The sequence below is a fragment of the Penaeus monodon genome, chromosome 2 (genome assembly GCF_015228065.2).
Source record: "Penaeus monodon isolate SGIC_2016 chromosome 2, NSTDA_Pmon_1, whole genome shotgun sequence".
Lineage (NCBI taxonomy): Eukaryota > Metazoa > Arthropoda > Malacostraca > Decapoda > Penaeidae > Penaeus > Penaeus monodon.
Genome location: NC_051387.1, coordinates 23,224,913 through 23,242,374, shown reverse-complemented (window position 1 = coordinate 23,242,374; position 17,462 = coordinate 23,224,913). Strand labels below are relative to the sequence as shown.

Sequence of the window (17,462 nt, the reverse complement as noted above, 5' to 3'; positions counted from 1 at the left end):
AGGAACTTTCGTCTAAAATGGGGAAATTTTGGTTTCACTTCTCAAACTGTCAGAGCTTAGGGTGCCATCCATCGGCCAAACTGTTATTTGATTTGGTTCCTCCTGGAAGAGAATAGTTTTGGGAATACATGGCTTCCTGGAATAAGTAGGTCATATGGACCGGAATTGGGAAAAAACTTATCTGTACATTATAAGATGAAAAATAAAAAATAAAAAATAAAAAGTAAAAAGTAAAAAAATAAAAAATAAAAAATAAAAAAAATAAAAAATAAATAAAAAAATAAAAAATAAAAAAAAATAAATAAATAAATAAAAAATAATAAATAAACAAATAAATAAATAAATAAAATAATAATAATAAATAAATAAAATCCGGTCTCGTAGACTGCATAATATCACTGAATCAATCATATTCAAAAATATTTTCTCTACTTCCACATTTACACACACATTAATTGTTAACTTACTGCTCCCTATAGAACAAATATAAAACAAGCATAAGCAAGGCTTACCTGCAGATCTGGACAATCCTTGCGTAAATGTTCCACTGATCCACACATCCGGCAAGCTCCTCCATCTGGGTATAGCCCACGGGGGTTTTTCTGAACACTCTTGGCAAGGTGACCGTCCCCCCACATACAAGCATGGTGCATGGGAAAATGCACCACCTTTACCCTTCTGTGGAAAATCCTTGTGTCTGTGTTCAGTTGAAACCACACAAATGGAAAAACAAAAATTCATAAATTTGTTAGATCTATTTGTATCAGTATCAAAATAAATATACCACTGCAAATTCTCTCTGCCTATTATTTGCCACTCCAGTATTTACTTATCAAAAATATTCCAAGAAACTTCATTTTCCTGTACCATGAACAGTCCTACTTACTGTATAACAGATATCTATTGGACCACTAGATCCTGATCCATCATTCAACATTGGGCATGTTGACACCATATGCCCAGGCTGGCGGCATTTAAGACATAAAGACTTTGATGCATTCTTGAGTAACCTCTCTTCTTTACGACGTTCTCTCTGCAAGATACTTTGCAGCTGATCTCCAGATACCCCCTCCTTTGTAAGAACGAGCTGGAAATCAGATATTTTTAATGTTTACTTTATCACAAATTAAATTCAAGAATTCATAAATCCATTGAAGAGAGAAAAAAAAAAAAAATGTTCCCTAAGCTAAGAATTTTTTCCTTCAAATGATTCTATCAATGGCTTACCTTTTAATCCATTAAGTCTGTCAGCAGATTCCTTCTTAACAAAAAATCCGTCAAATTTAACAACTTGAAAGTCCTCCTCATTATTATTACTGCTGCTTCTGTTTGGGATATCCGTTTTGCTTGGTGCATTTGTTTACATCATTTCTGTTTCTTGCTCGAGTGTATCTATTTTCATACCTTTCAGGTGCTTCTGAAGGAGCTTAAGCTCTCGCCTCTTTTTTTTTTTTCATAGTCCTTGAACTTTTATCTGTTTCTTTTGTTAGCTCAGTAGAATCATTTCCATCCTCCCTTTCAGAAACAGCCTCCTTCAGAGCTCTTCTCTCCTACCATCTAAATATGCCACTGCACTTTTCAAACACCCAGACACTTCGTATTGAGTCATCATATCATTTTCTTCAAAAACAACGGGTTGTGATTCCTTTCTGAACATTTATCTTCAGTCAATTTGGGCATTCAGTTTTCCCATGCCCGGTTGATGACAATTGAAACAGGTGAGCTGCTTTTAATTCTTTCTTTCCTCTCACTGTTTCCATCCCTGTGAACAATCTGCCTTCCTGTGCCTGGCTGATGGCAATTAAAACAAGTAATCTGGTTATCTTACTTGCTTCTGGGCAGTCGGATATCCTATGCCCTGGCTGATGGCATTGAAACAGGTAATCTGGTTATCCCCACTGCTTCTGGGCAGTTCTGATATCTTATGCCCTGGCTGGTGGCATTTGAAACAGGTGAGCTGATTCCATTCCATGCTGAACCATAATCATTTCTTCCATTCCTCCTGGGCAATCTGCTTCTCCTATGTCCTGGCTGATGGCAGTTGAAACAGGTAATTTGGTTACCTCCACCTGCTTCTGGGCAGTCTGATATCTTGTGCCCTGGCTGGTGGATCTGAAACAAGTAGCCTGATTTCCATTCCTTCCAAACCAGAATCATTTCCATTCCTCCACTCCCTGGATGAGAGCCACTGTAAGATGCTGAACCATAATCATTTCTCCCATTCCTCCTGGGCAATCTGCTCTCCTGTGTCCTGGCTGATGGCAATTGAAACACGTAATCTGGTTATCTTGGCCTGTCCTGCCATAATCTCCACCTGCTGCTGGGCAGTCAGACATCTTATGCCCTGGCTGATTGCATTGAAACATGTGAGCTATTCTCATTCCATGCTGAACCACAATCACTTCTTCCCATTCCTCCTGGGCAATCTGCCTCCTGTGTCCTGGTTGATGGCAATTGAAACAAGTGATCTGATTATTACTTCCTGTTCTATTACATTCTCTGCCTGTCATTTTTGGACAGTCAATTTTTCTGTGTCCTGACTCATTGCAATTAAAGCAGGTGATCTGGCCATCATTTCCTGCTTTTGTATCTTCTATTCCTGCCACTGTTGGACAGTCTGCAATTCTGTGTCCTGGTTGATGGCATTTGAAAACAGGTGATCTGATTATCACTTCCTGTTCTATTGCATTCTCTGCCTGTCATTTTGGGGCAGTCAATTTTTCTGTGTCCTGGCTCATTGCAATTGAAGCAGGTGATCTGGCCATCATTTTCCTGCTTATTATCTTCTACTCCTGCCAACTGTTGGGCAGTCTGCAATCTGTGTCCTGGTTGATGGCATTTGAAACAGGTGATCAGGCTCTCTTTTTCTGTGGTAACATTTTCTCTACCTGTCTGTGGGCAATCTGCTATTCTATGCCTGGCTGGTGGCATCTAAAAACAGGATATTTATTGTCACCATTACTTAATTCAGAATTATGTCATAATTATCATCATCATATCTGAATATTGTTAATACTACTTCCCCTCATTAGGTATCTTATTTTTCTTTTTACCATTTTACTTTGCTTTCAGGTAACCTGATCTTCAACTGCGCCTTTTGTTTCATAATAAGTTCAATCCTAATTCTCTATGAGCTTTTCGTTTGCTTTCATCATCCTCCTCATTACCTAAAAATGTGAAATATATATTTATTACCACACAAAAAAAAAATAAAAATGGAAACACAAGAGGGTTTTCCTACCAAATCTATTTTGATTTACACAACATATAAGGACTTAAGTACATTTGAAATATGGATAAACACAAATAGACATACGTATATACTTGAATCCATAAAACAATAATAACATGATAAAGTAGATAAAAGCCCTCTTCTACTCACCTCCTTCTCTGAATGCCCTTCTTCTTTGAGAGACCCCTTCAGCTGGTCCAGCTTCCCCACCACCTCCTTCTTAACCCACATGTTGTCATCCCTTGTCATGCGTGACCTTCTTCATAGGGGAGGTCAAACCATGTCTTTCTGTCCATCCTTGAATACCTTACCCTTGATTTTATCATTGATTACAAACTCTTTCTTCTTCTGCTTTCCCCTTATCCATTTTTTGGTCTTCTTTTTTCTCTTTGTTAACATCTGAACTTTTCTCAATACAATCATCATTTTTTTCTAATTTATCACTGACAAATTTCCCCCCATCCCTGATTCATCAGCACTGCTTTTCTTCTTGATCTGGACAGCAACAGTGTTCCTTTTTCCATTTTCTTTGTCTAGCTTTCTCTTTTTCTTCCCCTTCACTTCACCTTTCTTCACATCATTTTCAGCCTTTTCTTAATTTTCTTCTTAATTTTTTTTCTTCAAACTGAATTTATTCTTCATTTTCTTTATCAACAGTGTCATCTTTACCAACACATTTTTCTTCTTATCTGCAAAGGGATTTTCCACCACTCTCATCCAACACTCTCTTTTTTTCTTTGTCACATCTTTCTTTGTAATGCCATTATTACCTCCCTTCTTTACTCTTATCCTTTTCCACATTCTTTAATGTTTTTTCAATGTCTGCTTGCTTTCTGGTATTTTCGTCGGTGCCAACTCATGCCAGGGGGTGGGCTCTTCCGGAACCCGCTTGTTGGAGCCTTGGAGCCTCGGCACGTGCAAACCTTACAAACCTTCAAGGAAGTCGTCCTCTGAAAAGCACAAAGTCAAATCAGATTTTTTTCATTTTCTCCACTTTCTCAAGGGTGTGGAAAAGTACGACCATAGAGCTCCAAGAATTTACAAGTTTACAACCTCTCTACCATCATTAATATGAGATTGAACCAAATAGTACTATAGAAAATTGGAATACATTTAAAAAATGACTGACTAAGTAGATAAATCAAAGGGGCAGCACAGAGAGAAAAAAAAATATTACACTCACGCATATAAAACAATCTGCCAGGTAAAGAAAAAAGGGGTCAAAAATAAAATTTAAAAAAAAGGGGAAAAAAAATGACATGCTGCTGAAGACCAGACGGAGGTTAAAGGGCGAGCCCGGATGAAAAATAGTGATCAGGTGGGGATCCGAGGCAAAAGGCGGGGATTTCAGGACCGTGGTAATGTAGTGTTGGGGCGCCCCACAGTTGCGGGTAGGGATGACAGGGACAGTAGCAGGGGTGCAGTTACTCATAATTCCCAAAAGTCTGGCTAGTTGCATTACATGGTAAAGCCGGATTCTTCTTTTCATTAAAGGCACCATTTCCAAAAAAACCCAAACTTAAAAGCTATTAGTTTCTTTTTTTTAGCTCTATGTGCTCAATTGGTTTAATACCAATCTTATAGTAATAATTATAAGTAACTTTACAAAGCTTTCCCAAATGTAAAAGTTGTTCCATGTGCATTTCTAAGCCGTTGCTGTTAACCTAAACTAAAATGCGGTTACTACTTGGCTCCCTGAAAACCCAGTGAGAGGGCTGTAATAGCAACTTACGTTTTTTTTCAATGACAGACCCTAATTTCCCATAGGGTGGGGGTTTTCTTCATTCAGAAATAACTCCTTTCGTGAAAATCTAACGAAAAGTCAAAGCAACATATTTATCCCCCAAGAAAAAAAACGAATGAATGCTATTGACAACCCCAATACCCAAAGAGGGAGCAGTCAAAGAGGCAAATAGACCACGAAGAGAAAAAGCAGACGAGCAAGGGCCTTTCCTAACACACGTGTCCTCCTGTCTCTCCCGGACAGCGTTGCCAGAGCGGGTTGTTGACTCCATAACACGTGAATCCTTTCTGACATTCAGTGGTCCTTTTTCATCAATAGTGCATCCTGTGTGAATTTAATGATGTAGTAATTATTCTTTCTATTCTTGTAATACCTTTGCAAACAAGAAGTGATTAAGAACTAATTTCCCAAAATATAATCCCGTTACAGTGTTACCAAAGCGAATATAGGTGAAATAGTTTATACACTTTATGAGGAAAATAGTTTATACCACTTATGGGAAAATAATTTTATAGTTTTTGATATATCACAAAAAAAAGAAACATGTGAATGTGGCGACAAAAGAAAAAAGTCTTTGGTACCAACGAAAGGTAAATAACAAGATTTTTTATTATATTTGATCCTATTACACTACCTTTCTTAAAAGTTGGGAAGACATAATCGTACAAAAGTAAAAAAGAAAATCTCTATTGTGCGTGTATGTCTATTGTATCTATGTAAAATCCATTAATGTCTATTACACATGCACAATAGATGATTTTTGTTTTACTTTAGTACGATTATATCTTGCTATTTTAAGAAAGGTAGTGTTATAGAATCAACTGATAAAAAATAAAAAACATATCTAGTTATTTAATTTTCGTTCGTACCAGTGTATGTCTTCTTTTTCTTTTATAGGGTTTTAGATATAAAAGACTATTACTCCCTTACCATGTGTATGGTGCGAGAGATTTGTCGTAAACTACCGTGAATATAAACTTTTCTTTTTCTTTATTATCCCTGAATCCCAAAATCATATATTTTATATTAATTCGGTGAATATCATTTATTGATTGAAATGTAAATAGTATGCTAACTATATTTCCAAACCATATTTGCACCGTCGCCAATCAGCTGATTTGGGAGGTTTCCATGGTAACAGTGAAGCCGCTCGTGAGAGAAAAAGTGCAATTGTGAAATTTTCACATGGAGAAAAATTCTTTTAAAGTAAGGCTATGGAATTAGTTTATGTGTATTTTACAGGTCCAGTATCGCACATAAGTGATTTTCTCCCATTAAGTAAAACGAGAAGAGGAAAGAATTGTATTTTAAACCAAAAATAATTAGTTCAAAATGTCTGCAGGAATTACCTTTATTTTTCGATAGTGTATCGCTTTATTATTAAATTTTTTTTTATAAAATATTTCAAAAAAAAATTGTTTTTTCATACATATGTGTTTAAAGTAAGTATGCCCCCCTAGCCCATTAAAGGTTAGCACCCTAAACGCCCACACACTCAGGGAACGGAACGCCAGAAAAAAAGCATTTTGTGCTAATAGGACCTATGTTAAACTGCAAAAGGGCCTGGGGTGAGGCCTGCCCCCTCAGGGGGTTTCCCTGAAAAACATGTGCATACCCAGGCTTGCATTTTATTTAAGTGTATCAAGCACACCCTTGTTTATGGAGAGGTTTGAGTAAAAGTAAGGGGAAAATTTATTACATTGGGGAAAACCCGGATACAGTAAAAAAATAAAGTTTTTGGACGGTAAAACCTTTACAAACACGGGACACTTTTCATCGGGTAAATTGAAAAATAGTGAGATACAGAGAAAGGGGGAGATTGCCTAGCATTTCTAAGTCCCCCCAGTTTTCTTTGGGGGACCAAAAAGATCACCCCCTGTCAGCATACAGACAAAAGAAGACAGGCTGAAAAGTGACAGTGGAATGAGTGTTAGGAAAATGGTTAGTTACTCAAACCCAATTATGCTGGAGTTTTTTAAGCCAGTGAGCTGTATAGGCCTGCAGGGCTTTTTTTCCATAGAATTTTTTATATTTTCATAATTTTTAATCACATATCACATCACATCATCATCATCATCCATCATCACATCATCATCCATCATCATCATCATCAAAATCATAATCATTCAATAACTCAGTCATATCAATACATCAAAGTCATCATCAATCCATAATCATTCATAAACATCTCAAACCTCATCATCAATCATCTCAAAATCATCCAATCATCATCAACATATCATCATCATATTTAAACATCATTTATCAAAACATCATCAATCAAATTTATCAATATATCAATCATCCTCAACATCCCAAAACTCATCAAAACCCTATCATAATCATCTTCAAACATATCATCAAAACACATCCCCAAAAATCTCAATATATCTTGGGGTATGTTACATATAAGTATTAACAAAAAATATTTTTTCCAGAAATTTCCTTAAAAAAAATTTTAAGGGTAGAGTTACAGTAGATAATTTTGTTTTTTCCCCAAAACCCCCTTTTTTAAATCCCCACCCAAAAAAAAATCCCCTTAAAAAAAGGGAAAAAAAAAATTTTTAAAGAAAAAAAATTTTAAATTTAATTTTAATACTTTAAAACCAAAAAGGTTTAAATACCACATTTTTTATAATCACCTCACCTTATTAGTTATTATTATATTAATTTTTAAATTTTTTTTTTTTTTTTTTTTTTTTTTATAGATGTGTTGAGGATAATAATGATTAACTAAAATAACCAGATTGATTAAAAAATTTAAAACCCCTTGGGTTTTAAAAAAAAAAATTTAAAAAAAAAAAATTTTTTTTTAAAAACCCAAATTTTACTCAGTGGTTTCCCCCTGCTAGAAAAAAAAATTTAAAAAAACATTTTTTAGATCTTAAAGTTTCCCTTCACATTTATCAATTTGGGTGGGGAGAAAAGGCGCAGCTGACACTGCTTGCAGATCGGGAAATTCATCAAGGCAAATCATAATGAAAAAAGAGGATTTTAAGAAATGTATCCAGCAGTGGGAAGGGAAATTTTTGGTAAAAATGTAAAAAAAAAGGGGGTTTTGAGAAGGAAAGAAAAATTTCCTCAATTTAATAGTAGGTTTATTGATAAAACCAAAAGGGTTGGGTAGCTCATTTTTTAGGGGACATATATTATAGTGGGGGTTTTTTTAGCCTTTTTTGATGATGGTTCAAAGGTACCCGAAATTCTTTTAAATTTCGTAAATTCATGACTGAGTGGGATTGGCTGTCTTCAGGTAAAGGATGTTCTTTGTGGCAATATATTTGTTGAGGACGTTAGGTATATTCCAATGGGTTTTGTATTAACTAATTTTTTAGTATGATTCATGTTTGAAAAACATCACTTAATGCTACATTTTTACTGACTTCTTTGTTAGGACTTCAAATTATACAGTTATTAATAGAAACAGAAAAAATAACTTTATACCAAAATTTGAGGCTATTGTATATTCAGTAATTTATATAATAAATTTTTGTCTTTCAGGGAATTCCTCACACAAATGGGTCTGATTCACAACTTACCTCTGTCCCATTCTTGTACTCTTTGATCAACTTTCAGTCAGAATGTAGAATTTACAGAGATTCAAGTTTGACTCAATAAGGTTTGTTTTAATACTTTTATATTGTATTTATAATAAATTTTGGTTTATATTGGTAACAGAATGCAGTTTATTTGTAAAATTATTGATGTATGTATATCAAGTAGAATAGTCAACTGTATACAGATAGGTGTGTGTGTGTGTGTGTGTGTGGTGGTGGTTTGTGTGTGGTTATATTAAAATTATATATAAATAATAATATATATATATAATATATATATATAATATATATATATATATATAAATATATATATATAATAAATACTTAAATATAAATAAATATAATATATATATATAATATATATATATAATAATAATATAATATATATATAAATATATATATATATATAATTATGAAATATTAATATATAAGATAAAGTATATATAATATAAATATAAATAATATAATATATATATAATATTATATATAAATAATATATATATTATATATATAATATATATGATATAATATTATATATATATAATATATATATATGTATATAATCTATTAATTAATATATATATATATATATACTATCTATAAAATATAGTCATATTTAATTATAGATAAAATTGTTTTAATATTAATTATATATAAAGTATTATTTAAAAAAATTAGAATATAAATATTATAGATAATATATAAAATAACTATTATAAAATATAATATATTTGATAAAAATTTTTATTTAATATATAATAAAAAATTTTATATATATATAAAAATTATATATAATATAGATTTTATATAATATATATTATATAATATATTATTTATATTATATATTATAATATATATTTTTTATAAAAAATTTTAAAAACCCATAACCATTAGGAAATATACACATAACTGTACCTCAGACTAAATATATTGCCACAAAGAAACACTCCTTTACCTTGAAGACAGCCAATCCCATCTGGCAGATCATGAATTTACGTATATTACAAGAAAGTTTCTGGTACCTTTGGAATCCATCATCGAAAAGGCTGGAAAAAAAACCCACTATACACTGATATGTCAGCACTAACAATGAAGACGTATCCAACCTTTGGTTATCAAATGAAAACCATACTAGTTAAATTTAGGAAACTTTTTTCCTTTACAGACTCCCTTTTTTTACACTTTTTGCCAAAAAATTTTTCCCCTGCTGGATTTCTTAAAAAACCCCTTTTTCTTATGATTTTCCCTTTTGAATTTCCCGATCGCAAAACAGTGTCAGACTGCGCCTTAAATCTCCCCATCCAGATTAAGATGAATGTGACAGGGCAACTTATAATGATCTCAAAAATGGTTTTTGAATTTTTTTTTCTAGCAGTGGGAAGACCCGAGAGAAAAATTTGGGTTCTTGAAAGGGGGAAAATTTTCCCTTCTAACAAGATGGTTTTCCCTTTTAAACCCAAGGGTTTAAAAATTTCAACAGATTGGTATTCAATTAAGTTACTATCATTATTATCACTCAACAACATCTACTCATAGTAATATATCAATAAAGCTAACATTAAAACTGCTGCTAAGGATGATAAATGATAATAATAAAAAATAATGGGATGGTGATACTAAACAAAGATGGTGATAAATTTGGTTTTTGCATCTTTAAAAGTAATAGAATAATGAAGATTTTTAATTTTTGTTATATTTTTGTGTGGTTTCCAAAATTTTTACCTTCCCTTAAATGAAGCGTCAGCCAAAAGTCCGTGAACTCGGTTCAAAGGGGAGAAAAAACTGTGTCTTTAGTCTTTTAAGATTTTTGGAAGAAATGAGGAAATTATCACTGTAAAATCTACCATCTTTTTTGGAGAATTTTTTTAAGGAAAAACTTTTCTGGAAATAAAATAGGGTTTTAAAAGGGGTTAGATAAAAAAAAACTTTTAATAAAGTTTTTTTTAAAAAAAAAAAATTAGCCAATAGATGAATTGATTTGGGGTTGATCATTTTGGGTGATGATGAAAAATTTTTTTTTGGGGAGATTTGGGGGGGGGGGTGGGGGTTTTTATGATGATGATTGGCTGGGGTGATTTGGGGGGTTTCATGTATAAAGTAAAAAATATTGTGCAGTGTAATAGACATTAATGGACTTACATAGATACAATAGACATACACGCACAATAGAGATTTTCTTTTTTACTTTTGTACGATTATGTCTTGCAACTTTTAAGAAAGGTAGTGTAATAGGATCAAATAATAATAAAAAATCTAGTTATTTAACTTTCGTTGGTACCAAAGACATTATTTCTTTTGTCGCCACATTCACATGTTTCTTTTTTTTGTGATATATCGAAAACTATAAAATTATTTTCCCATAAAGTGGTATAAACTATTTTCCTCATAAAGTGGTATAAACTATCTTCACCTATATTCGCTTTGGTAACACTGTAACGGGATTATATTTTGGAATTAGTTCTTAATCACTTCTTGTTTGCAAAGGTATTACAAGAATAGAAAGAAATAATTACTACATCAGTTAAATTCACACAGGATGCACTATTGATGCAAAGGACCACATGAATGTCAGAAAGGATTCACGTGTTTATGGAGTCAACAAACCCGCGTCTGGCAACGCTGTCCGGGAGAGACAGGAGGGACACGTGTGTTGAAGGAGGCCTTGCTCGTCTGCTTTTCTCTTCGTGGTGTATTTGCCTCTTTGACTGCTCCCTCTTTCGGTATTGTGGCTGTCAATAGCAGTCAATTCGTTTTTTTTCTTGTGGGATCAATATGTTGCTTTGACTTTTCGTTAGATTTTCACGCAAGGAGTTATTTCTGAATGAAGACACCCCCACCCTATGGGAAATTAGGGTCTGTCATTGAAAAAAAAAACGTAAGTTGCTATTACAGTCTCTCACTGGGTTTCAGGGAGCCAAGTAGTAACCGCATTTTAGTTTAGGTTAACAGCAGACGGCTTAGAAATGCACATGGAACAACTTTTACAGTTGGAAGCATTTGTAAAGTTACTTATAATTATTACTAGTAAGATTGGTATTAAACCAGATTGAGCACATAGAGCTAGAAAAAAAGAAAACTAATAGCTTTTAAGATTATGGTGTTTTGGAAATGGTGCCTGATAATGAAATAGAAGAATCTGGCTTTACCATGTAATGCAACATAGCCAAGAACTTTTGGGCAATTTATGAAGTAACTGCACCCCTCTGCTACTGTCCCTGTCATCCTAGCCAGCAACTGTGGGGGCGTCCCTGGAACACTCAAACATTACCTCGGGATCCCCACCTGATCACTATTTTTCCATCCGGTCTCTGCCCTTGAACCTCCGTCTGGTCTTCATGCAGCATGTCATGATTAATTTTCCCCCTTTTTTTAAAATTTTATTTCTGACCTTGTTCTTTACCTGAGCAGATTGTTTTATATGTCAGTGAGTGTAATATTTTTCTCTCTCTGTGCTGTCCTTAGATTTATACGTAACTTAGTACAGTCATTATGTAAATGTATTCTAATTTTCTATAGTACTATTTGGTGCAATCTCATATTAATGATGGTAGAGAGGTTGTAAAACTTGTAAATTCTTGGAGCTCTATGGTCGTACTTTTCCCACTCCTTGAGAAAGTGGAGAAAATGACAAAAATCTGATTTGACTTTGTGCTTTTCAGAGGACGACTTCCTTGAAGGATGGTAAGGTTTGCACGTGCCGAGGGCTCCAAGGGCTCCAACAAGCGGGTTCCGGAAGAGCCCACCCCCTGGCATGAGTTGGCACCGACGAAAAATACCAGAAAGCAGGCAGACATTGAAAAAACATTAAAGAATGTGGAAAAGGAATAAGAGTAAAGAAGGAGGTAATAATGGCATTACAAAGAAAGATTTTGACAAAAAAAAAAAAAGAGAGTGTTGGATGAGAGTGGGGGAGATACTTTGCAGATAAAGAAAAAAAATGTGTTGGTAAAGAGGGACACTGTTGATAAAGAAAATGAAGAAATAAATTCGTTGAAGAAAAAAAATTAAGAAGAAAATTAAAAAAAAGGGGCTGAAAATGATGTGAAGAAAGGTGAAGTGAAGGGGAAGAAAAAGAGAAAGCTAGACAAAGCAAATGGAGAAGGGGAACACTGTTGCTGTCCAGATCAAGAAGAAGAAAAGCAGTTGCGATGAATCAGGGGATGAGGGGAAAGTGGTCAGTGATAAATTAGAAAAAAAATGATGATTGTATTGAGAAAGTTCAGATTTAACAGAAGAGAAAAAAGAAGACGAAAAAAAATGGATAATGGGAAAGCAGAAAAAGAAAGAAAGGTTTGTAATCAAGATAAAAATTTCAGAGGGTTAAGGTATTCAAGGATGGGACAGAAAGAACAGGGTTTTGGGACCTCCCCTATGAAGAAGGTCAGCGCATGAAAAGGTATGACAACATGTGGGTTAAGAAGGAGGTGGTGGAGAAGCTGGACCAGCTGAAGGGCTCTCTCAAAGAAGAAGGGCATTCAGAGAAGGAGGTGAGTAGAAGAGGGCTTTTATCTACTTATCATGTTATTATTTTTTATGGATTCAAGTATATACGGTATGTCTATTTGGGGTTTATCCATATTTCAAATGTACTTAAGTCCTTATATTTTGTGTAAATCAAAATGGGAATTTTGGTAGGAAACCCTCTTGTGTTTCCATTTTTATTTTTTTTTGTGTGTAAAAAATATATATTTTCACATTTTTAGGTAATGAGGAGGATGATGAAAGCAAAACGAAAAGCTCATAGAGAATTAAGGATTGAACTATATATGAACAAAAGGCGGCAGTTGAAGATCAGTTACCTGAAAGCAAAAGAAAAATGGTAAAGAAGAAGAATAAGATACCTAATGAAGGGGGAAAAGTAGTATTAAAAAAATATTCAGATAATGATGATGAAAATTATGAACATAATTCTGAATTAAGTAATGGGGGACAATAAAGTATCCTGTTTTAGATCCCACCAGCCGGGCATAGAATAGCAGATTGCCCACAGACAGGTAGAGAAAATGTTCCCTACAGAAAAAGAGAGCCTGTCACCGTTTCAAAGCCATCAACCAGGACACAGAATTGCAGACTGCCCAACAGTGGCAGGAGTAGAAGATAATAAAGCAGGAAATGATGGCCAGATCACCTGCTTCAATTGCAATGAGCCCGGACACAGAAAAAATTGACTGCCCCAAAAGACGGCAGAGAATGCAATAGAACAGGAAAATGATAATCAGATCACCTGTTTCAAATGCCATCAACCAGGACACAGAATTGAGACTGTCCAACAGTGGCAGGAATAGGGAAAATACAAAAGCAGGAAATGATGGCCAGATCACCTGCTTTAATTGCAATGAGTCAGGACACGAAAAATTGACTGTCCAAAAAAGACGGGGAGAGAATGTAATAGAACAGGAAGTAATAATCAGATCACTTGTTTCAATTGCCATCAACCAGGACACAGGAAGGCAGATTGCCCGGAGGAATGGGAAGAAGTGATTGGGTTCAGCATGGAATGAGAATAAGCTCACATGTTTCAAATGCAAACAGCCAGGGCATAAGATGTCTGACTGCCCAGCAGCAGGTGGAGATTATGGCAGGACAGGCCAAGATAACCAGATTACGTGTTTCAATTGCCATCAGCCAGGGGCACAGGAGAGCAGATTGCCCAGGGGAATGGGAAGAAAAAGATTATGGTTCAGCATCTTACAGTGGCTCTCATCCAGGGAGTGGAGGAATGGGAAATGATTCTGGTTTTGGAAGGAATGGAAAAACAGGCTACTGTTTCAGATGCCACCAGCCAGGGCACAAGATATCAGACTGCCCAGAAGCAGGTGGAGGTAACCAAATTACCTGTTTCAACTGCCATCAGCCAGGACATAGGAGAGCAGATTGCCCAGGAGGAATGGGAAGAAATGATTATGGTTCAGCATGGAATGGAAATCAGCTCACCTGTTTCAAAATGCCACCAGCCAGGGCATAAAGAATATCAGACTGCCCCGAAGCAGGGGGGATAACCAGATTTCCTGTTTCAAAGGGCCCTCAGCCAGGGCATAGGATATCCGACTGCCCAGAAGCAAGTAGAGATAACCAGATTACTTGTTTTAATTGCCATCAGCCAGGGCACAGGAAGGCAGATTGTTCAGCAGGGATGGAAAACAGTGAGAGGAAAGAAAGAAGTGAAAAGCAGCTCACCTGTTTCAATTGTCATCAACCGGGGGATAGGAAAACTGAATGCCCAAATATGACTGGGAAAATGATGTTCAGAGAAGGAATCACAACCCAGTTTTTTTGAAGAAAATGATATGAGACTCAATACGAAGGTTTTCTGGGTGTTGAAAAGTGCAGTGGCATATTTAGATGGTAGGAGAGAAGAGCTCGTGAAGGAGGCTGTTTCTGAAAGGGAGGATGGAAATGATTCTACTGAGCTAACAAAAGAAGAACAGATAAAAGTTCAGAGGACTATGAAAAAAGAAAAGAGGCGAGAGCTTAAGCTCCTTCAGAAGCACCTGAAAGGTATGAAAATAGATACTACTCGAGCAAGAAACAGAAATGATGTAACAAATGCACCAAGCAAAACGGATATCCCAAACAGAAGCAGCAGTAATAATAATGAGGAGGACTTTCAAGTTGTTAAATTTGACGGATTTTTTGTTAAGAAGGAATCTGCTGACAGACTTAATGGATTAAAAGGTAAGCCATTGATAGAATCATTTGAAGGAAAAAATTCTTAGCTTAGGGAACATTTTTTTTTTTTTTTCTCTTCAATGGATTTATGAATTCTTGAATTTAATTTGTGATAAAGTAAACATTAAAAATATCTGATTTCCAGCTCGTCTTACAAAGGAGGGGGTATCTGGAGATCAGCTGCAAAGTATCTTGCAGAGAGAACGTCGTAAAGAAGAGAGGTTACTCAAGAATGCATCAAAGTCTTTATGTCTTAAATGCCGCCAGCCTGGGCATATGGTGTCAACATGCCCAATGTTGAATGATGGATCAGGATCTAGTGGTCCAATAGATATCTGTTATACAGTAAGTTGGACTGTTCATGGTACAGGAAAATGAAGTTTCTTGGAATATTTTTGATAAGTAAATACTGGAGTGGCAAATAATAAGCAGAGAGAATTTGCAGTGGTATATTTATTTTGATACTGATACAAATAGATCTAACAAATTTATGAATTTTTGTTTTTCCATTAGTGTGGTTCAACTGAACACAGACACAAGGAGTGTCCACAGAAGGATAAAGGTGGTGCATTTTCCCATGCAACATGCTTTGTATGTGGGGAGACGGGTCACCTTGCCAAGGAGTGTTCAGAAAACCCACGTGGTCTATACCCAGATGGAGGAGCTTGCCGGATGTGTGGATCAGTGGAACATTTACGCAAGGATTGTCCAGATCTGCAGGTAAGCCTTGCTTATGCTTGTTTTATATTTGTTCTATAGGGAGCAGTAAGTTAACAATTAATGTGTGTGTAAATGTGGAAGTAGAGAAAATATTTTTGAATATGATTGATTCAGTGATATTATGCAGTCTACGAGACCGGATTTTATTTATTTATTATTATTATTTTATTTATTTATTTATTTATTATTGTTTTATTTATTTATTATTATTTATTTATTTATTTATTTATTTATTTATTTATTTATTTATTTATTTTTATTTTTATTTTTTTAGCACAGATCTCATATTCAGATAGTTGAATGACTTTCATGCTTATATGTAAACCATAAGTTCCAGAGGTCCATATGACCTACTTATTCAAGGAAGCCATGTATTCCATAACAACTACTTCTATCTTGCCAGGAGGAGAACCAGAAATCAACAATAACAGTTGGCCGAATGGATGGCAGTGCCCTAGAAGCTCTGGACAGTTTTGAGAATGTGAACTCATCAGAGAAAGCTGGAGCTGCACCTGCCAAAGGGGAAGTGAAGGTTGTCAGATTCTGAGGCGAATGCAGTTCAAGCTGTGGAACTATTTTTTGTTATAGGTAGAATTTTGGGAGTATTGATGGTCTGTATTTGAATTTGGAATGAATGAGGACTTTGAAGACCATTGACAAAGTACAATATATCTCCTCTTTGGTTCGTAATACAGTCCATATCATAATTTACTGTTATCCACAATAAAATGTTTTCTGTTATTTTCTGAAGGAAACTGGCTTTCCAAAACAAGTAGAAGTACTCCAAATTGAAGTGATTTAACACACACAACATATCCCTCCCTCCCTCCCTCCCTCCCTCCCTTCCCCCCTCTCCCTCCCTCTCCCTCTCCCTCTCCCTCTCTCTCCCTCTCCCTCTCCCCCTCCCTCAGTTCCTTCCCTCCCTTTCTCCCTCCCTTAGCATACTTTCTTTATCCATGTTTGAAATCCATTTGAAAATGGCCATTCAATCAGCTAGTATAAATGTTGAAATATCCACAGTCAGTTTATCTAAATGTATTTTATCTGTTTGATATTTTCCAATCATGACTGCTTCAGTCATGTAGCTTCTGACTGTTTAGCATTTCTGCAGTTATGTTTACATTATTATGTTAAAGATTATAAATATTTGCAGTTATTACACTGAGATTGTCAGTGTATCATAATATCAAGTCTATGTAAGAATACATAGAAGTTGTTATCACTATTGTAAATAAATTATTATGGGGTAATTGTTTATCATCCCTTACTCTAGGATATTATCAGGTGTCAAGCAGATGTCAAAGTAAACCCAATGTCGTCTGCAATGTCAGAAATGGCTTCACAAGTGCTTTGTCACCAAGGAGTTACTAATTCTACCTATCTCACCTGTTTATCTAGTCCTTGATTTTTGGAAATATATATTTTTTTATAATGCTATTAGTATTGTTAACCCAATGCTGCTGAAAAAAATGTGATGTTCAGTGTAGTAGTGTTTTTTTTTTAATTTAATTTATACATAGATGACTCCACAAGTGTCCTG

General features: G+C 34.9%; 1 protein-coding gene and 1 pseudogene across 2 annotated transcripts in view; both read left to right on the top strand.

Annotated features, from left to right (window-relative positions):
- The window catches only part of LOC119581760, a 21,090-nt gene extending 3,918 nt beyond the window's left edge, over positions 1-17,172 (top strand). For both annotated transcript variants that reach the window (XM_037929902.1, XM_037929896.1), the window contains exons 5-8: positions 14,997-15,208; positions 15,348-15,547; positions 15,716-15,922; positions 16,326-17,172. In XM_037929902.1, coding sequence (XP_037785830.1) covers positions 14,997-15,208; positions 15,348-15,547; positions 15,716-15,922; positions 16,326-16,469 — 763 coding nt within the window. In that variant the 3' untranslated portion in view covers positions 16,470-17,172. The remainder of the gene's footprint in view (positions 1-14,996; positions 15,209-15,347; positions 15,548-15,715; positions 15,923-16,325) is intronic.
- LOC119581778 lies at positions 11,154-14,545 on the top strand (annotated as a pseudogene).
- Positions 17,173-17,462: the final 290 nt, after the last annotated feature.